This window comes from Tasmannia lanceolata, unplaced genomic scaffold (genome assembly GCF_043159265.1).
Source record: "Tasmannia lanceolata isolate RefF3 unplaced genomic scaffold, GAP_Taslan_0.1 ptg000007l, whole genome shotgun sequence".
Classification (NCBI taxonomy): Eukaryota; Viridiplantae; Streptophyta; class Magnoliopsida; order Canellales; family Winteraceae; genus Tasmannia; species Tasmannia lanceolata.
The window spans coordinates 18686588-18705299 of NW_027518684.1; the positions used below are offsets into that span (position 1 = coordinate 18686588).

The window sequence follows — 18712 nt, forward strand, 5'->3', positions numbered from 1 at the left end:
ATGGGCTGAGAAATGGGCTGTTAATTAGATTAGATCCGGCCCGCATTGGTACCTTAAATAGGGAAGTTAATATTCGCCCCTTTTTTAATTTGGGGCAGCCGGGCAGCCCACTCTGGTGTATTTATGAGTTACTTATGACCAATGTTTTAAATTTCGACCCAAATCCGAAATTTCTGATTTCGGTCAACACCGAAATTGAAACGTTCCGAAACCGAAATTCCCGAAACGTACCCAATTTTGGACGAAATTTCAATATGATATTATTATTTTATTCCTTTATGGAATTTCGGCCGAAATTATAGAAATTTCGGGAATTTCGGCCAAAACTTCAGTACAAAAATCAGTGGTACCGAATTTCAATTGAAATTTCGGGATTTCCGTTGAAATTTCAATTTCGGTGAATCTCGAAATTATAGCTGAAACTGAAATTTAAAACATTGCTTATGACCATGGTTTTAAATTTCGGTTAAGTTCAAAACCGAAACGTATCGAAACCAAAATTCTGAAAATTTACGAAGGATTTCGGCCAGGACCGAAATTCTACTCTTTTGCAGTAGAGGGAGCTGGCCCAATTAGGAAAAAGGGGTGAATATATCATTTCCCCTTGAATGGCCACCATAGTTACAAGAGGAATGCTTTAGCAAGAATACAGTGGGGCATGCACATTATAATGATCTAAACCATTTACCACACCCATACATTTGTCCTCCTCAGTTGCCCACTCTATGACGGCTTTAACTATGGCCATTTTCCCCTTCCTGCCAACTGCTGCCGTGACCCACTCTTTAGTAACTCGCACTATAGCTTTCACTTTGTAGTGACCTCCATACCATGTTGGGCCCACCTCGTCCCATGCCTAGGCAGGCCCCACTTAGAGAAAAGTACGGAATGTGGTTAAAAGTTTCGAGAAATTATGGATTTCAGGTACTTTTTAAAACAAGCATAAAACACGGGTGATTCTTCAAAATCGGGTGGGAAAAAGACCTTGATACCCTTCTGACTTGATCAGAGTCCTCGTATGTTGCCCTTCATGATGGATGAGAACATCAATCATTATCTTTAAAAAGGGATGAGAACGTCAATGCAAGGGGGGTGAAAATATCATCAAAAAGCGTTTAAGTAGCCCACTTTTCAGTCAAATCACGTACGTCTTTTTTAGCCTAGAACGGCGACGTTATTGATGATTTTATTATCTCTCACGTATCTTTTGGCTTAGAATGCCACCAATTCTTGAGTACGCCACCGGAATATTGAGTACGCCACCGGATTTTCTAGATTCAAACATGTGTTCCAAACGTATAGAGTACAGTACGCCTCCGGAATATCGAATACGTTGCCAGATTCTAGAGTACGCCACCAGATTCTAGAGAACGCCGCCAGAATATCAGTGGGTATGCCGGCAGAAATAAGGTGTAAGCGGAAATAGGGTGTAAGCAGAAATAGAGTGTACGCCGGCAGAAATAATGGATACGCCGGCGGAATCTCATACAGAAAGGCGGCATTATTAGAATACGCCACCGTTCCATATAGATGTCCACGTGTCGTGAATCCGACCATCTATGCATATTGGCGACGGACAAGATTTAAACGAACCCAAAGGACTCTGGGTTCAAAGAAAGAATTCAAATCCAAACCAAACCGGGTGTGCATAGAGGCGCCAACGTTTCAAAAAGTTTTTCAACACGTGTCAAGCATCCATCCGTCTCTAGTTATTTCCGACAGCCAAGATTAAAATGAACACAAGGTTCTGTCGGTTCATTTACACATTCAGACGAGCCAAAAGAAGCCTTGTGAAGCGCGCCAATTTAATGGGCACTAATGAAAAAGGAGATTAATGTTGATGCGGGAAGGGTATCAGGGTCTTTTTTTTTCACCCGATTTTGAAGGATCACCCGTATTTGATGCTTGTTTTAAAAAGAACCCAAATCTGTAATTTCTCGAAACCGATACCCCCATTCCGTACTTTTCTTCCCTACTTATAACCGTAACACATACCATCCCCTTGAGGATGTGTTTTGTAACTTTTGTTGTTATATTAGTCAAAAGGGCTGGTAAGGTTTTGCATGTTTCACAGAAATAAAACCACATGCACCTACCCAGATAAAAAAACAGGTGCTCTTTGCCTCCGCACAAATCATCAATCCATGTGAGGAACTTCAATTGGTTCTCTACAAAGAGTGATTCCTTGTGTATGAACTCTATTATTATACTACTATCATTTTAAAAGTGCTCTTCATCCATCACGCATGTCCTTGTTTTCTTCTTCACAACTCTCACACAAACTATTGTTAGTTTTTGTGACTCTTCACCTTCGATCGATTCGAATCTTTTTCTATGTTAATGCAGTGTTCGTTTCAGATTGTGAGAGCCAATTTTGAGTCCAATAATCGGTTTGGGTCAAACAATCGGTGGCCAGAATCTGAAACGAACAGGGACTGCGGCTCTGTTCATTTTGGATTTTGACAATCGATTTTGAGTCTAATTGGACTCGAAATAAACGCAACTTTCAGGCAAATAATCAATTTTGGACTCAAATTGATTCTAGAAATCTAAAACTATCAGGGCCTTAGCATCCAACCACGTGGGCCCCACTGCGTTTTAAAAAATAATACGTGTAGAGTACGGCTGGACCCGATACAAAAACTCAAGTAGATATATTATAAGGGAAGAGACCAGAGGGTTAGGATCATCATATGAAAATTATGTTGGAGTACAACCTACTTACATTGTGTCCCAACAAATGAACAGCTTGGATCATCCTATGAAAGTACTTTTTAAAAAATAGTTCTCACAAGGGAATATGCTGCCGAGGCTCACATAACCATTGATCTGGTGGGCCACCACATGGATAGGGCACAGGAGAAAAAATTGAACAAATTGCCCAATAGTAATCATCACAACAGTTCAATTTTGCCTATTGAATCTCGACCGTTGCTTAGAATGGTCCCGGTCCCACATAGAAAGGAGATCTCGTCCATTAGATCAAGGACTTCAAATAATCAACATTTTAAATCGTCTTAAATAGTTACAATTTCTGATAAAAGGGATCAGATCATGCCAACCTATTCCCACTCAAAATTTGTGATTATCTTGATCGTCCATTTACAGATCATGGATTGGACTGCTAAGATCATCCCATCGCCGAGAATTTCAGCTTATCGATATCCATGGAATATTGGAATGACCCACCAGATCAACGGTCTTAATCACCAAACGCTTAATGGGCCACCCTGGCTCGTGCAAACCATAGTAACTATACTGTTAGAAGTTAGAACAAGAAAACTCACTTTTTTCCCCTTTCAGAACCCAACTTCATATCCATGACAATTCCACTGTCTTTGCCGTTTCTAACGGTAGAATTTCCCGGTTTTTTCTCTACCCATTTAAACAGACATAGAGAAGAAAAATAGAGGAATGATAGATGCAAGGGCGGCCTTCCATAAAGGACCGGAAAAGAGCCCTTAATTGGATCTACGTCATTTTCGGTAATCTTTAAAAATCTGTTGAGAAAGTAAAATCAGTTTCACTTAATGACGTGGATCCAATCAAGGCCCTTTTCTGGCTCTTTAGGCGAGGGCACCCTTGCATCTATTATTCCTCGAAAAAACAATCAAACTTTTTTCTCCCTATAAATTTCTCTCTCAATTGCTACCTCGAGTCCCCACCACAAACTCAACCTCCCTCAAAAAGGCCCCCTCCTCCGGCAAAAAACTCGCCGGAAAATGGCACCGGCGGTGGTCTACCCCCTCCTAGCCACCGTCTTCCTCCTCTTCCTCACCTTCTCTCCGGCCCCACATGTGGGCCCACCCCATCGCCCCTATCGCCGCTTGGTGGGCCCTAAACACATAGCTTTGGACCCTACATTCAGGATTGAGGGAGGAGGAATTAGTGACCGGGCATTACACGAAAATTTCAATATTCCGGTCGGTTGGGTTGCCGACCCATTTTCCGGCAACTTTGCCGATATGGAGGAGTATTTTAGCGAGGAGAGCCCGTTAAACATAACTGAAAGGTTAACCATATTGTTCCCTTTGTTAGATAGGTTGCCCAAAGATGGAGGGGTCAGTTTTGTGGAGCTTGAGGCTTGGAATATAATGCAAGCACTAAATAGACTGGCTTATAGGACTAAGAGGGAGATAAAGGAGCGCGATAGGAATGGCGATGGAGCCATCGCTCTGAGAGAGTACCTCTCCCAATTTTCCGAGGATGAGATAGGTATGTATGTCTTTCTCTTGTTCCTTCTATTAGTAAAAGGGTTGTGATAAGGTGCATTGGAAATGTAATTTTACACGCGTTTGAAAATGTACATTTCTAATGCACCTTATAATTTGAAAATCAAAACCAAATAGACTGGTTTTGGACTGACAATCGGCTTTCATAATATTAAACAGACAAACTACAGTGGGCCCACTTCACAGGATGATCCAAACGATTCATTTGCTCGGCCACTGCATAAATAGGATCATCTCCATGGATGACCCTAACCCTCTGATCCGTAGAGGAACTGCACATTTTAAGAGAGATTTTCAAATTAGTGTTTCGTGTTAACAAACCATAGTTCATGAAATTTTCACCATTAAAAAAAAATGTTTCGTGTTGACGATTGCCTTGGAACCACTATTCAAAAGCACCCAAGTTAATAAAAAATCCTCGGACTCGCCCAAGTTAATGAAAATTTAACTGCGTCAATCTTTAAACTAAATGATTGTGAAACAGAGTGGAATAATACAGCACATGGTCAAGCGGGATGGTGGAAGGAACAATTCATCAACGCAGATATAGATGGCAATGGATTGCTCAACTACACTGAATTTAATGAGTATGAATTGCAACATTTTTTTTTACTTTTTACCTCTGATACTAATCAAACTCTTATTCTGCTCGGTTTCATTTTTTTTTTTACTTTCCTTGCAGTTTCCTACACCCAGAAGATAGTAAAAATGCAAAAATTCAACAATGGATGCAAAAAGCAAAGATTAGGTAACATTTCTCACCTTTACCATATTTCTTACATTCATGATACCAATTTTTAATTAAATTTCAAGTAATTTCAATGTCTCATTATTTAGGAAAATGTTGTGTTCCTGTGCTTCGGGTGCAGGGCACATGCGCTGATGTGGCAATATTCTAGGATGATGTGGCAGTGTTCTAGAGTGTATAAAGAGAGTAGGTGGAGTGTGTGTGAGTTATTAGAAGTGGTGTTGTTACGTGGTAAAGAGTAGTCTTAGTTTAAAGGAGTTGGTTTATCTTTGTGGGATTGTGGAGGTAGTGTATCCCTGAGTTACTAGGAGGTAGTTAGACTGTTAGAGTCTTTATGAGTGTGTGGTGTAGTGTTGTTTGTTAATATATGAGTCTTGCTGTAATGGGAATGGGGAGAATTAGAATTATCTTATCAATGCTATAAGCAATTGGAGGGTTGGTTCCCTCGAAAGAACTGTTTTCTTGTTTGCTCTACCTTTCTTGATTTTACTAGATCAAAATAGGTAAGACCAAGCAAAAGGGCACTAGTAGAGAGCTTAGGTATCTATCTGCAAAGAATATCCTAGGCCATTTGGACGCTGTTTCTTGATTTGTCCATGACATCCATGCACTAGAGGCGAAGTTAATTTTCTCCGTATCGTTCCAATTTTATCGGATTTCTCGGAAGAGACTGACAATTAACCTAATATTGAATTCTGCTATCATAAATTTATTTATTTCTTTCTAAATTTATGGACAGATAACTTTTTTTTTTTGCTATCATTTCATTATTTTGATCCTTGATCACGTGCATTATGAACTAATTCCTAATTTCTACTCTTCGGAATGTTATGTTAATCCAAAGATATTTTCTTTCTTGGGTTACAGGGATATGGACCATGATCAAGATGGAAAACTTAGTTTTTCCGAGTTTCGTGATCGAGCTTACGACATTTACAAGAATTACGTTGAATTCGAAAAGGGTGACGATGACCAGTTGAATCATATACCCAGCCCTGAAGAAAAATTTGCAGAGCTCGATACAAACAAAGACAAGTAAACTAATTTGAATTTTACTATCACCGTTTAATTTATTTTAAAATCATGGCGCCAGAAATTATTTGCATTTTTTAGCTTAGGGCCTGTTTGGATTGCAGCAATTTTCTTGGAAAGTTCTGAAAAGACATTTTTTGTTCAGAATTTCCTGCTTTTCCACTGTTTGATTACACATGAAAGAAAAAAAAAGTAACTTCAACGTTTGCGGTTCAAGTTTTATTTAGAGGGACCCAGGGGCAGAGCCAGGAATTTACACTTGGGGGGGCCGACTAATTTACACTCACATGCATTGGTCGGGGGGGGGGGGGGGGGGGGGGGGCCTCATGCTGCTAGCTATATGTGCCTCCGCCCCTGGAGGGACCGTCAATTTATAATGATATCCCTCTAAACAATCCAAAAAAACATCTTTCTCTCTAAATCTTGGAAAAAAATTATGGGAAAATATTTGAAGTCTGGGGGCAGAGATGAACACTGTGCAATAGCTGTCCTTTACCGGTCAAACTCTTGAAAGCAAGCAAGCCCGTCCCAAGCCGGTCTGTTCACAAATCGGATGTTAGCTCTTTTGCACGAATATGCTTTTATTGAATCCCCTGCTATTGAATCAGATGCAAGTCTTTTGAAATGCCTTAGTAACCTGTTGCAATCCAAACAGGCCTTACTTTTAATTCAAAACAAACAAAAATTCTAATTCATATGGTTTTAAATATATTTTACAGATACCTGACAGAGAACGAGCTGGAGCCCATTATTCATCACCTCTACCCTGGGGAACTATCTTATGCAACTTATTACACCAAGTACCTAATGCATGAGGTTAGAACTCATCAAATGTAGCTTGAATGCACCATATTATGGTGCAACTCTACATATTTAACAAAATAATTATCTTATTTTTGAAAAAAAAATTCTCTTACCTCTCATTAAATTGCTTAAAAGTTCTTATATCAATATTTTTTTAATTTTGGGTGTAATTCAGGCAGATGATGACAATGATGGAAAATTAACTCTCAAGGAAATCCTTGATCACCAATACGCTTTCTATAGCACAGTATACGAAGACAGCGAGACTGATGAAGATGATGAACACGACGAGCTATGATGATCTCTTCGCCGCAAGCCTAGACTTGTGTTCGTCTAGGACTCTTTTGAAGGTCTCTTATGAGGTGAGGGTCGAGTCGGGTTGGGTTGAATCTAAAACCAGATGAATTGGTTCGACCCAAATCCAGCCCAGTTACATGGTAAAAGCTCAAGTGATCCTGAAAAGCCGAAAACTTTCACCTGAATTACATTTTACCAGTTAATTTGTGTATTCAAAGATTTAACAAGAAGATGGATGGGCATCTTTTGTACATTCTTGTCATGTAACATAAAAAAAATTGGGAATCTCCTCCCTATGTTCTAAACCTATTTTAATTCCCTAAATATTAATGTTGAAGAGATGTACACTCTAGAAATTTGCGCCATCTACCAATGATTATCTCTAGCCAAACGGAAAGGAATTGAAGAAATCTTGATCGAGTCGGACTTCCAAATTGCAGTTTGCGTGGTCAGTGGAAGATACAACTGCCCATGACGAACACGACGATTCATTGCAACCATTAGACACATCCTCCTGTAAGAAAAAAGTAGTTAATTGGATACACGGATTTTAGAATCCAGGTTCTTAGTTTGAAAACAATGTAAAAGAAGATTCATGATCAAGCTGTTGTATGCTGTCCTGACAGTGTTTTTTGAATTTTAAGTGAGAAATTCAAGTTTTAAAAATCTCTCCTGCGTCCTGAGATTTCTAAAACCTTGAAATATGGGAGGATCTACTACTCTCTTGCTGAGGGAAAGAAGGGCGAGAAGTAAAAAAACGACGGCTGGTCTGCTTCTTCTCTTGTATCTTAGCTACAATTTTGAAGAAATCCATATTTTAAAATCTGAGTATCCAAACCCAAACGGCCCCTAAGATTATTAAGATTGTTGGAAATTGATACTAGACTGATATTGGTTTACTCTTCCCTACATATTTTAAGTTCAAAAAGTAACTTTGACTTTAAAATATCTAACACCTCCACTCATTCAAAACATACATGAGGAGTAACTGAAGCGCTTGGAGAGAAGCCAGTGGAGCCGCTGATTATTTGTCAAAAATCGATTGTCCTTGTAGGAGACGATATTCCTGTACACATTATCCCCTCTCCTCATTAATAATGTATTCTGAGACGGCCAAGAGACCATCCACTAGGGGTGGCAACCGTTCGGTTTTAGTTCGATTTGACCCCCAAACCAAACCGAACATGCTTACACTCCGAATTGAAACCGAACCAAACCGAAATGATGAAAAGTAGGGGCGCATTTTTAATTGTCCAGACTGAACCAAACCGAAACCAAAATTTGAATTGGTTTGGTTCTACCGAACCGAAAATTCGGCACCGATTCAACCAAACCGATTCAATTTTGGTTCGGTTTCGGCTCGGTATCAGTTCAGTTCGGCTAATTTTGCCACCCTACCATTAACAGGCGATTGTAACTTCTTTACTCAATAAAGATCTGTTGACCAAAACCCAGCTTACCTACCAAAAAAGAACATGATAAGGGCATTTTAGTCATTTAAGTAGAAGTCCTCACATTCCGGACGATTTAATGTTGAAAAAAAATGAAAACGTACATAATTAAAAAAAAGGTTGATCGAACGGTCAGGATTGCCCCAACAGAAAACCACTTACGATTGGTGGAGACATTATATTCTCAGAGTCCTATTGGTCCACATCAGATCGTATGACATGTTCACTCGCCCTTATTTTCCTCCCGTTACATGGAGGGCAACCGTAGAAATTCCTCGAAATCCAATTGGTCCACGTCAGCTCTTATGACATGTTCGCTCTCCCTTCTTTTGCCTCGCGCTATATGGACGGGAACCACTCTATAAAATACAGTTGATAACAAAGAGAAAGGATTTAAATTACGCTCCAAGAGATAAAAATTCCTCAAATCCATTCCCTCACATTCCACCTCTGCTAGAATACGAGAGAGAGAGAGAGAGAGAGTTGATTACGCCATGGATCGATCGGGGAGAGATCGAAGCTCTTTGATCTTGCTAGGGCTCGTTTTATCAGGTACATGTTGTTTTCTCCTTCGATCTAATTCTTTCTATGTTTTTTTTTTGTTTTGATCTGTTTTACACCGACTCGATTAGACTTTTTATGTTCGCTTTCGAGACATGCGTTAGATCCGCTTCGATTCCTTTCTGCTTTCCGTTTTTTCTTTAATTATTCCGATTCGTTGCAGTGTTAGGGTTTGGATTACTGATTTTGTTTTGGATTTGGAGCTGTAGTAGATCTGGTTAAATTCCATTGCTTTCTATCTGATTGTTGATTTTTCTTCTATATCGGAAAACTCATAAAGTAGACCTGTTTTCTATAGAAAGTAATGCCACGCTTTTCATTTCGTAGTTTCTTCGATTACTTTCTGCTTACTGTTTTTTCTTATTTTCCAATTCGGTTGCATTGCTAGGGTTTGGATTACTGATTTTGTTTTGGATGAGGAGCTCTCGTAGATCTGGTTGAATTCCATTGCTTTCTATTTGATTATTGATTTTTCTTATATATCGGAAAATTCATTACGTAAACTTCGATTTTTATTGGAAATAGTGCCGTGAATGCATGTATTTTCTAGGGCTAGATCTGATGTGATAATACGATTATATGAATACGTTGACTTCATTGATTTTCGGTGCCGTTGTTTTCATTTCGTAATTTTACTGAATGCATCTATTTTCTAGGGCTAGATCTGATGTGATTATATGATTATATGAATACATTGATGTTCATACGCTCCGAAAGATTCAGAGCACCTTAGTTTCCACGATTATTTAACATTCTCTTTGTGGATTTAGGTAATAATCTGTTATTAATTTGGAATGGGGATAGGTAGGGAATTTTCTAATATAAATATGTGATCAAGGTTTCATGTTTTGGTTTCGGTATGTGTTTCTCGGTCACATAGGACATAGAACCATCCTAGTTTCGGTTGAAATTTTTGGTAGAATTCTTATAACATCACGGAAACGTATACAAATCTACATGAATGATGAATATTTAAGATGAAACTTCAGAAAGTGCTATAATAAGCACAAATACACACTAAAAAAATCACATTGGTAAAAAAAAAAAAAAAAACTCACCTATAATGATTTAATAATATCAAATACCCAGTGGCATGTGTTGTCGCTCACATGCTCCATTTCACATGTAATTTATATAAATATTTCTATATAATACACACACCATATTTTACATGTAATTTATATAAATATAATTGTATAATATATACTGAAATAGTATACCACTAATATACTTATGGTTTTGGTTTCGGTATGGGTTTCAATGTGGATGAAAACAGAAAATTTTGATAGTTTCTTGTCAGTTTCGATGAAAGTTTAAACTTTAAAACCATGTCTATGATTATGTAAGAAGCGAGATATGAGTAGATATGTTTCCTTGACACTTTTTTTTTTTTGTTATTGTAGTTCTGAAGATCATGAAAGTAGCTTTGATTTTTGTGAAGTCTGTTGGTATTTTATATTGAAATCAATTCTAGTTATTGATAAAAAAAACAATGAAAGTATATTGGAAGTTCGAACATTTTCCCTTTACTTTTTCAAACCATTGCAATGAAATGTTTCTCTTCCAAAATTACAAAACCACAAGATGTTTTCTTTCTTCTAAATTGGAAATTATGAACTGATCACTACTTGTCATTTGTTTGCCATGAATTTTTCAATTGATGATGTTCAATCCTATTATTTTTTTGTTCAATGGCTGTATTTTTTTCTTTTTTCTTTTTTTTTTAAAGTTAAGGTGGAATATAAATTCGAGATTTACTTGCTCTGATTGTTTCTTAAATGTTTTTGCTGCTTTCCATTTTTAATAAAATGGTTTTGTTTCTCTCTTGAGTCTTGTCACAACAAATCCGCTCTTGTTGGTGTAAGCAATAGTGACTCCACAAAATTTCATGGGAACCCCATGTATTGGTATGGTTCCATCACTTGCACCAACGAGAATGAACAACTGCCCATTCCTAACCAGTTTTCACAGCTGCCCCTTTCTTTACTATAAACCACCTGTCTACTATGTAACAAAGGCAACCCAGTTTGAAGAACTATCATTTTTCTTGTTTTTTCTACTATTTACTTTTGATAGACCTGTTGTGTATTCTTCTTATATTTACATAATCATATGTATTTCAATTTCACCATCCAGTATTTGTGCCTGACATTTTCCATAGTCTCTTATTTCGAATTTAAGCAGCCTGAGTGTGTCAAGGATATTTTATCATTTTGAAATGGAAACTTATATAGATCATCTTGTTTTGGTGCCAACAACCTTCTTTCCATTTAGAATTCTCCATTTGCCTCTACGTCTGATTGTGAATTGTAACAGGCAAAGGAAAATTCTAAAATAAGGCAGGGTTTAGAACTGTGGATGATACAAATCAAGGCAGTAGCAATATTAGCACCCTTATAAATCTGTTGTGTGCAAACAGTATTTCTTTTAGACTGCCATACGTTTTAGTATTTCATTATAAACAAGTTGTAGTCGGGGCTACTTTACCTTGTTATTATATCTCATATTCAATCTTGTAATTTTAAGTCAATCTACTGATGCAATGAATTGGTCTGTATAATTTTGTCACAGGATATCTATTTGCATTCGCCATTGCGAAAGAGGAAGCCAGCAAGCTGGGAACAGTCATTGGGATAGACCTTGGTACAACTTATTCATGTGTTGGTGTTTACAAGAATGGTCATGTGGAAATTATTGCCAATGACCAAGGAAACCGCATTACACCATCTTGGGTGGCGTTCACGGATAATGAGAGATTGATCGGTGAGGCTGCGAAGAACCAGGCGGCCGTCAATGCCGAAAGAACTATTTTTGATGTTAAAAGATTGATCGGAAGAAAGTGAGATTCCATCCCACCCATTTTATCATCCTGAGTACGATATATTTTTCTTGTATATCTATGTTAGCAGGGATATGCTTATGAAAGCACTGATATATCTGCCCCACAGGTTCGAAGACAAGGAGGTGCAGAAAGACATGAAGCTTGTTCCGTATAAGATTGTTAACAAGGATGGAAAGCCTTATATTCAAGTCAAAATTAAGGATGGGGAGACCAAGGTTTTTAGCCCTGAGGAAATAAGTGCTATGATTCTAACTAAAATGAAAGAGACAGCTGAAGCATTCCTTGGAAAGACAATAAAGGATGCTGTTGTTACTGTGCCTGGTAATAGAAATTCTTCTTTTGATGTCACATTTTTTTTCCTGCTTGTATCCGAGCTATTGACATGTTGGTTTTATGGGCTTCTCTATTGAACAACTGCAAATTTCCTCATTTGTAATGTGGAATTTTTACATGTTTTATCTTCTTTATACTCCCCAGCTTATTTTAACGACGCCCAGAGGCAGGCTACTAAGGATGCTGGTGTGATAGCTGGGCTAAACGTAGCAAGAATAATTAATGAACCAACTGCTGCAGCCATTGCCTATGGTTTGGATAAGAAGGGTGGGGAGAAGAACATCCTTGTGTTTGACCTTGGTGGTGGTACATTTGATGTTAGTATCTTGACAATTGATAATGGGGTTTTTGAGGTCCTGGCCACAAATGGAGACACCCATCTTGGAGGTAAGAACTTTATCAGTTAACATTGGCTTTTTCTTACTGTTATGTTTTCTTCTTGTTCTGTTTTCTTCAAGTAGCTGCCATTTAGTAGGTTTCTTAATGGGCTTGGAAGCAGTTGGGGGGAAAACTTAGGCCCTGTTCGTTTCTGATTGTTGCAGCCGATTTGTGGACCCCAAACTGATTATTTGACTCCAAAATAAACGTAATTTGGAGTCCAATAATCAGTTTGGGGTCCACAATTGTTTGCAACAATCCGAAGTGAACAGGGCCTTAATTTTGAGTCCAGTCACCAGTTTTGGACTCACAATCGGTTCTCAAAATGCAAAGCAAACAGGACCTTAGGGAATCATTAAACAATTTGCTCTATCCTTACTGATTTGATGCATTCATGAAGTGTAGTAGTCCTTTATAGTATTAGAAAGGTTGCCCAGTTGACTTTATGGTTCTCCTGTTCTTCTGGAACCGTAAAAACTCAATCAGCTGAATTTTCAATAAACTAAACTAGAGTTTCCAGGTTATCAAACCTTGATCATATAGGTTTCTTGATGGTTTATGCTTTTTCTAACACGAAAACTTGCTCAACTGAGTTTTTTCTCATTTTTGAGCTACACTTTTGAAGAATATCTAAGAATATGATTTGCAATTTGGTTATTTAAAAAAAAGGAAAGGATTAGCAATTTGGATTGGTTATGAGTCGATGCAATCAAGCTGATGCAAACTTGCATAAAGACAAGAGGTTCTAAAGAACTAGTTGTATTGTAGCTGTGGGGAGTGATTTATTGTTAAGATTTGTCAGTTCTGATATGGGAAAGTCTAACCATTGGATCATCTTGGAGGTAGATTAGGCAAGTTGGTTAGTTTGGGTAATCTAGATAGATTAGGCAACTAGATTGAGTTGGAATAATATCTTTCCATAGTTATCTAGATTTGATTAGATTTGATTCTATGTTTATCATGTAAGTGCTCTTTATAAGCACCGATTGACTTCTTTGTAATATATTCAAGATTAGTGAAATCTTCTCTCTAAAATTTAACATGGTATCAAAGCATCCCTATCCTACCCGACTCTGAGCACAACGCACGGAGTTTCGTTCTCCGGCGGACGGCTACATCAGCTGTCCGCCCGGTCTCCGTCAATCCCCATCACAATACCATTGCAACTCTAAGTCCTTTGCACCTTCCTCTCTCTTAGACCCACCCACAAACAGATTGTGGGCGTGTGGTTTGGTTTGAAATAAGCATGTCATCCTCGTTAAAAAAAAAAACGATTCAATTCCCTATGTGGCCCACAAACCGAGAGCAATTATCAAGCCTTGCCATGTTGTCTTTTGGTTCACGAAGAGTCGGGCCTTGTTTGATATCAACACTCAGTCCATTTGCCTTAGCTTATACAAAATTGGTGGACCGTAAATTTGATATCAGCACCCTTCTCTATTCTCTGCACACCCTCGTTCGTTATATCTTCTCGGATTCTCTCTTGGCTTTTGATCCCTTATCCATATTAATACATCCCATTTGCTTTTACGCCAAATTTGATATCAACACACCTTATTCATTTGTCTTTTATTCGATACTCTAATGTCCAACTTTTGATGTTTGCAGCCCTCTTTGTGTACACACTGTTCAATCCTTTTTAATAAGTTTCATCTAACCTTTTATGTTTGCCAATAATTGTCGTCCTTAAGCCGTTAGTTGTCGTCTGTCTCCATCTTATTTTTCTTTCAAATCTTTCTTTTTCCAGACTATTTCAGTTGAGGTGCTTCAGTCCATTGAGGTATATGCCTCGGACCTTTGGGGTGCGTGCCTGAAATAGTAGATACTCTAATCAATTGAGGTACTTCAGTCCATTGAGGTAATATGCCTCGGACCTATGGAGTGTGTGCCTGAGAGAGTCTTCAACTTCTTTGTGGATCGTTTCCAAAACTCGATCCATCTCTTTGCCCATTGTGGCATTGGTCCATTGTGACCCGTTTTATGTAGACTCGCCCATCGAGGCCTTGAGTCTCATCTAGTCCATTGTGGCTTTCTTTCGGTAACGAGCTTTGGCCTACATTTGGCAAGAACCATCAATCAAGACCACCTTCATCTGCGTGGTGTGCATTACACAAGAAGATTTGGCATTATGCCCACTAAATGTGTTGGGGACATTTTATTGTAATCAATTTGGGAATTCTTATTGTAAGCAAACGTATATTGATTTTCAATCTATATACGTTTGAGGGGGCGTGTTAAGATTTGTCAGATCTGATATGGGAAAGTCTAACCATTGGATCATCTTGGAGGTAGATTAGGCAAGTTGGTTAGTTTGGGTAATCTAGATAGATTAGGCAACTAGATTGAGTTGGAATAATATCTTTCCATAGTTATCTAGATTTGATTCTATGATTATCATGTAAGTGCTCTTTATAAGTACCGATTGACTTCTTTATTATTATTCAAGATTAGTGAAATCTTCTCTTCAAAATTTAACATTTATCAAAGTTGATAATTTATTCTCTTGCAGGTGAGGACTTTGACCATAGAATCATGGAGTACTTCATCAAATTGATCAAGAAGAAGCACGGAAAGGATATCAGCAAGGACAACAGGGCTCTAGGAAAGCTGAGAAGGGAGGCAGAGCGTGCCAAGAGAGCCTTGAGCAGTCAGCACCAGATCAGAGTGGAGATTGAATCTCTGTACGATGGGTTGGATTTCTCCGAACCTCTGACCCGAGCCCGGTTTGAAGAGTTGAACAATGATCTATTCAGGAAGACTATGGGGCCCGTGAAGAAGGCCATGGAAGATGCTGGATTGCAGAAGAGTCAAATTGATGAGATTGTTCTTGTTGGAGGAAGTACTAGAATTCCAAAGGTTCAACAGCTTCTCAAGGATTACTTCGAGGGGAAAGAGCCCAACAAGGGAGTGAACCCAGACGAGGCTGTTGCTTTTGGTGCTGCTGTACAAGGAAGCATCTTAAGTGGAGATGGTGGCGAAGAAACAAAAGGTATATATTTCTTTTCTACTCACCACAATGAGAAAAAAAATCAAATGAGTCTGCTTCTAGTTTTTTATTCATGATGAACCCTATTCTAACATCTTGGAACTTCAAAAACTGATATCTTTGTGGGGCCTTAGCTTTTGAATACTACTGTATAACTTGGTATTATGTCGAATATCATTGTAGTCATGGAAAATTTGGGTCGGAATTTGTGAAAAACTAAGATATATCCATCAAATTCCATGTTCCTTGGTTTCAATTTTTTATGATTGTTATGGAAAAACTAAGGCCCTGTTCATTTTGGATTTTAAAACTGATCATTGGACTCAAATTTTGAGACCAAAACTGATTATTGGACTCAATATTAAACATAACCACTTTTGGACTCAAAATTGATTCTCTAAATCCAAAATGACCAGGGCCTAAGATATATCTGTCTAGTTCTATGCCTGACTTTGATTTGAATTTTGGGTTGATGGCTTGAGTTTCTCATCTTTATGTACGCTGCTTAATCTAATTCATTCTGGTGGACTTTGATAATTGTTTTCTGGAGTGACTGAGAATTGGAATGATTTATCGGTTGCAGACATACTTCTGTTGGATGTTGCGCCTCTTACTCTTGGTATCGAGACTGTTGGTGGGGTGATGACAAAGTTGATTCCGAGGAACACCGTCATCCCCACAAAGAAATCTCAAGTGTTCACCACTTACCAGGACCAGCAGACAACTGTCTCAATTCAGGTATTGATGAATTTTCTCTGATTTTTGCCCATCTTAAACATTTACCCTTTGGCCATGTTTAGCAAGTATGAATTTACTTTCCATAGAATATCAGCTTACTCAATGGGGAGGGAGGGCAGGAGAGGGAGAGACCTGAGAGGGACTGAGTGAGAGGAGGTGAGAAAAGAATAAAAAAACATGGGAAAAAACTCCACTCAAAATATAATTTATTTTGTTTCATATATTTTACCCACTCCTCACCCTCTCGTAACTTGTGCCCTCTCAAGTCTTTGCTTATCCCACCATCTCCCTACCCCTCTCACCCCACTGGAATAACTAATATTCCGTGATAAAAAAATTCATGTTTACTAAACATGGCCGTTATGATTTTTAGTACTGCAAACCGGTATTAAGAGAGTATATACAATCATCAGTTAGTTGCTTAAAACTCTGTTTGGAGACTTCAATTAAATTGTTGCACTGTATGTATGCCTAGCTGGTTCTCATGCTTTTGCGAATTGAATGGCATTTTCAGGTTTTTGAGGGCGAGAGGAGTCTCACAAAGGACTGCAGGGAGCTCGGAAAATTTGATCTCTCTGGCATCCCTCCCGCTCCAAGGTTTGTCTTCTGGTTTTATCAACAAGTTGAAAATGTCTTGAGTCAAAAAAATGTCGATCAAAATATCGCTACCTTTTCAAAATATTGTGATTTTATTGCGACATTTTGATAATACCACAAAATTTCAAAATAATCTTGATATTTTAAAAAATACAGCAATATTTACATTTTATCATTTACCATGAAAAATGTCCTTACTATATTTTTATTTTATTCTTTCTTAAATTAATAAATTGAATATCTTATATATATTTTTAAATAATTTTGTTTTTATCGTTTTTCCTGATATAAATCCCTCAAAAATAAAATAAAAATAATACATATCGAGATTTTCCCTTGCCGAGAAATTCCCAAGAACGATATTTGTGACTTAGCACCAAATCTGCACTGGGACTGAACAGAATTTTGCTGCATTGTGTTTGAACAGGGGCACACCTCAGATTGAAGTCACATTCGAAGTTGACGCAAATGGAATCCTAACAGTGAAGGCCGAAGACAAGGCCGCGGGCCGATCAGAGAGGATCACCATAACCAACGACAAGGGGCGGTTGAGTCAAGAGGAGATTGAAAGGATGGTCCGAGAGGCAGAAGAATTTGCCGATGAAGACAAGAAGGTGAAAGAGAAGATTGATGCTCGGAACAGCCTGGAGACTTACATCTACAACATGAAGAACCAAATAAATGATAAAGACAAACTCGCGGAAAAGTTGGAATCAGAGGAAAAGGAGAAGGTCGAGACCGCCGTCAAAGAGGCGCTCGAATGGCTCGACGAGAATCAATCTGCGGAGAAGGAAGATTATGATGAGAAGCTGAAGGAAGTGGAGGCAGTTTGTAATCCGATCATTGCCGCCGTTTATCAGAGATCCGGCGGGGCTTCCGGTGGCGGCTCCGGCGATGATGATGATGATGATTCACACGACGAGCTTTAGAAATTCCGGTGAATTCTGGCCGGATTCCAGTTTGTTTGAATAGAAACAGAGAAGAGGATTCTTGGTTTTTTGCTAATAGTGGGGGTGTCAAAAAATGGAGAGGGGACAGAAAGGGAGGAAGAAAAATTTTAGGTAGAAGTTTTATAGAAAGCATGGACTGTAATTGTTCTTGCAGCCCTTTTTTGACTTCATAATAGTTCATTGTTTTCTAGTGCAATGTTTTAAAAACCTTTGATTTCTTATGAAAATATACTTTGTTTAGCTACAACATTCAGATCCTTTTGGGTTTTGTTGTGCATCTCCCTTGTATGATTGTAAAGGATGTTGACCATTAGATGGGCCTTTTTCTCGGTGATTGTGGACTGTTGGATGTCTTTAACCACTATTTGATGGTTTGTATGAAATTTGTTCACTCTTTAAGCCATTATTGACACTAGTTTGCACACGGGCAAAAAACAAAAACATCTAAAGCCAAGAGAAAAGTGAATTAAAGAGATAGAGGGGTTCGGTTTGTAGCTCAATGGTAGAGGCTTGAGCGATTTGAAGATAAAAATAGAAAATAGAAGTCCTAATCATCTTTACCTACAACCGTTTTTTATTTTATTTTGAACCATTGGCGTGCACCCACCATAAGGAAATGTTAATTTTCGAATCAGCTAATAAGAAACACAGGTTCCCTCAACCCTTATCAACTTTGTTTTGCGTTTCAAACCCCTTGAATCACAAAATCTACTTAATGGTGAGAGAGTAGGGATGGAGATAGTGAAAGGTTTTCTCTATAGTA

At 38.3% G+C, this 18712-nt stretch overlaps 2 protein-coding genes across 2 annotated transcripts; both read left to right on the forward strand.

Moving 5' to 3' along the window:
* The first annotated feature begins 3643 nt into the window (after positions 1 to 3643).
* Positions 3644 to 7779, forward strand: LOC143881111 (Calcium-binding EF hand family protein). Its single transcript, XM_077384106.1, has 6 exons — positions 3644 to 4215; positions 4717 to 4819; positions 4915 to 4980; positions 5848 to 6015; positions 6732 to 6828; positions 6992 to 7779. Exons 1-6 carry the CDS (start codon positions 3723 to 3725, stop codon positions 7112 to 7114), a joined length of 1050 nt encoding a protein of 349 aa, XP_077240221.1. The 5' UTR covers positions 3644 to 3722; the 3' UTR covers positions 7115 to 7779.
* A 1148-nt stretch (positions 7780 to 8927) lies between these two features.
* On the forward strand, positions 8928 to 18281 carry LOC143882189 (luminal-binding protein 5-like). The gene is made up of 8 exons (XM_077385649.1): positions 8928 to 9116; positions 11697 to 11964; positions 12074 to 12288; positions 12445 to 12687; positions 15188 to 15667; positions 16248 to 16402; positions 16917 to 16999; positions 17427 to 18281. Exons 1-8 carry the CDS (start codon positions 9059 to 9061, stop codon positions 17926 to 17928), a joined length of 2004 nt encoding a protein of 667 aa, XP_077241764.1. The 5' UTR covers positions 8928 to 9058; the 3' UTR covers positions 17929 to 18281.
* Positions 18282 to 18712: the final 431 nt, after the last annotated feature.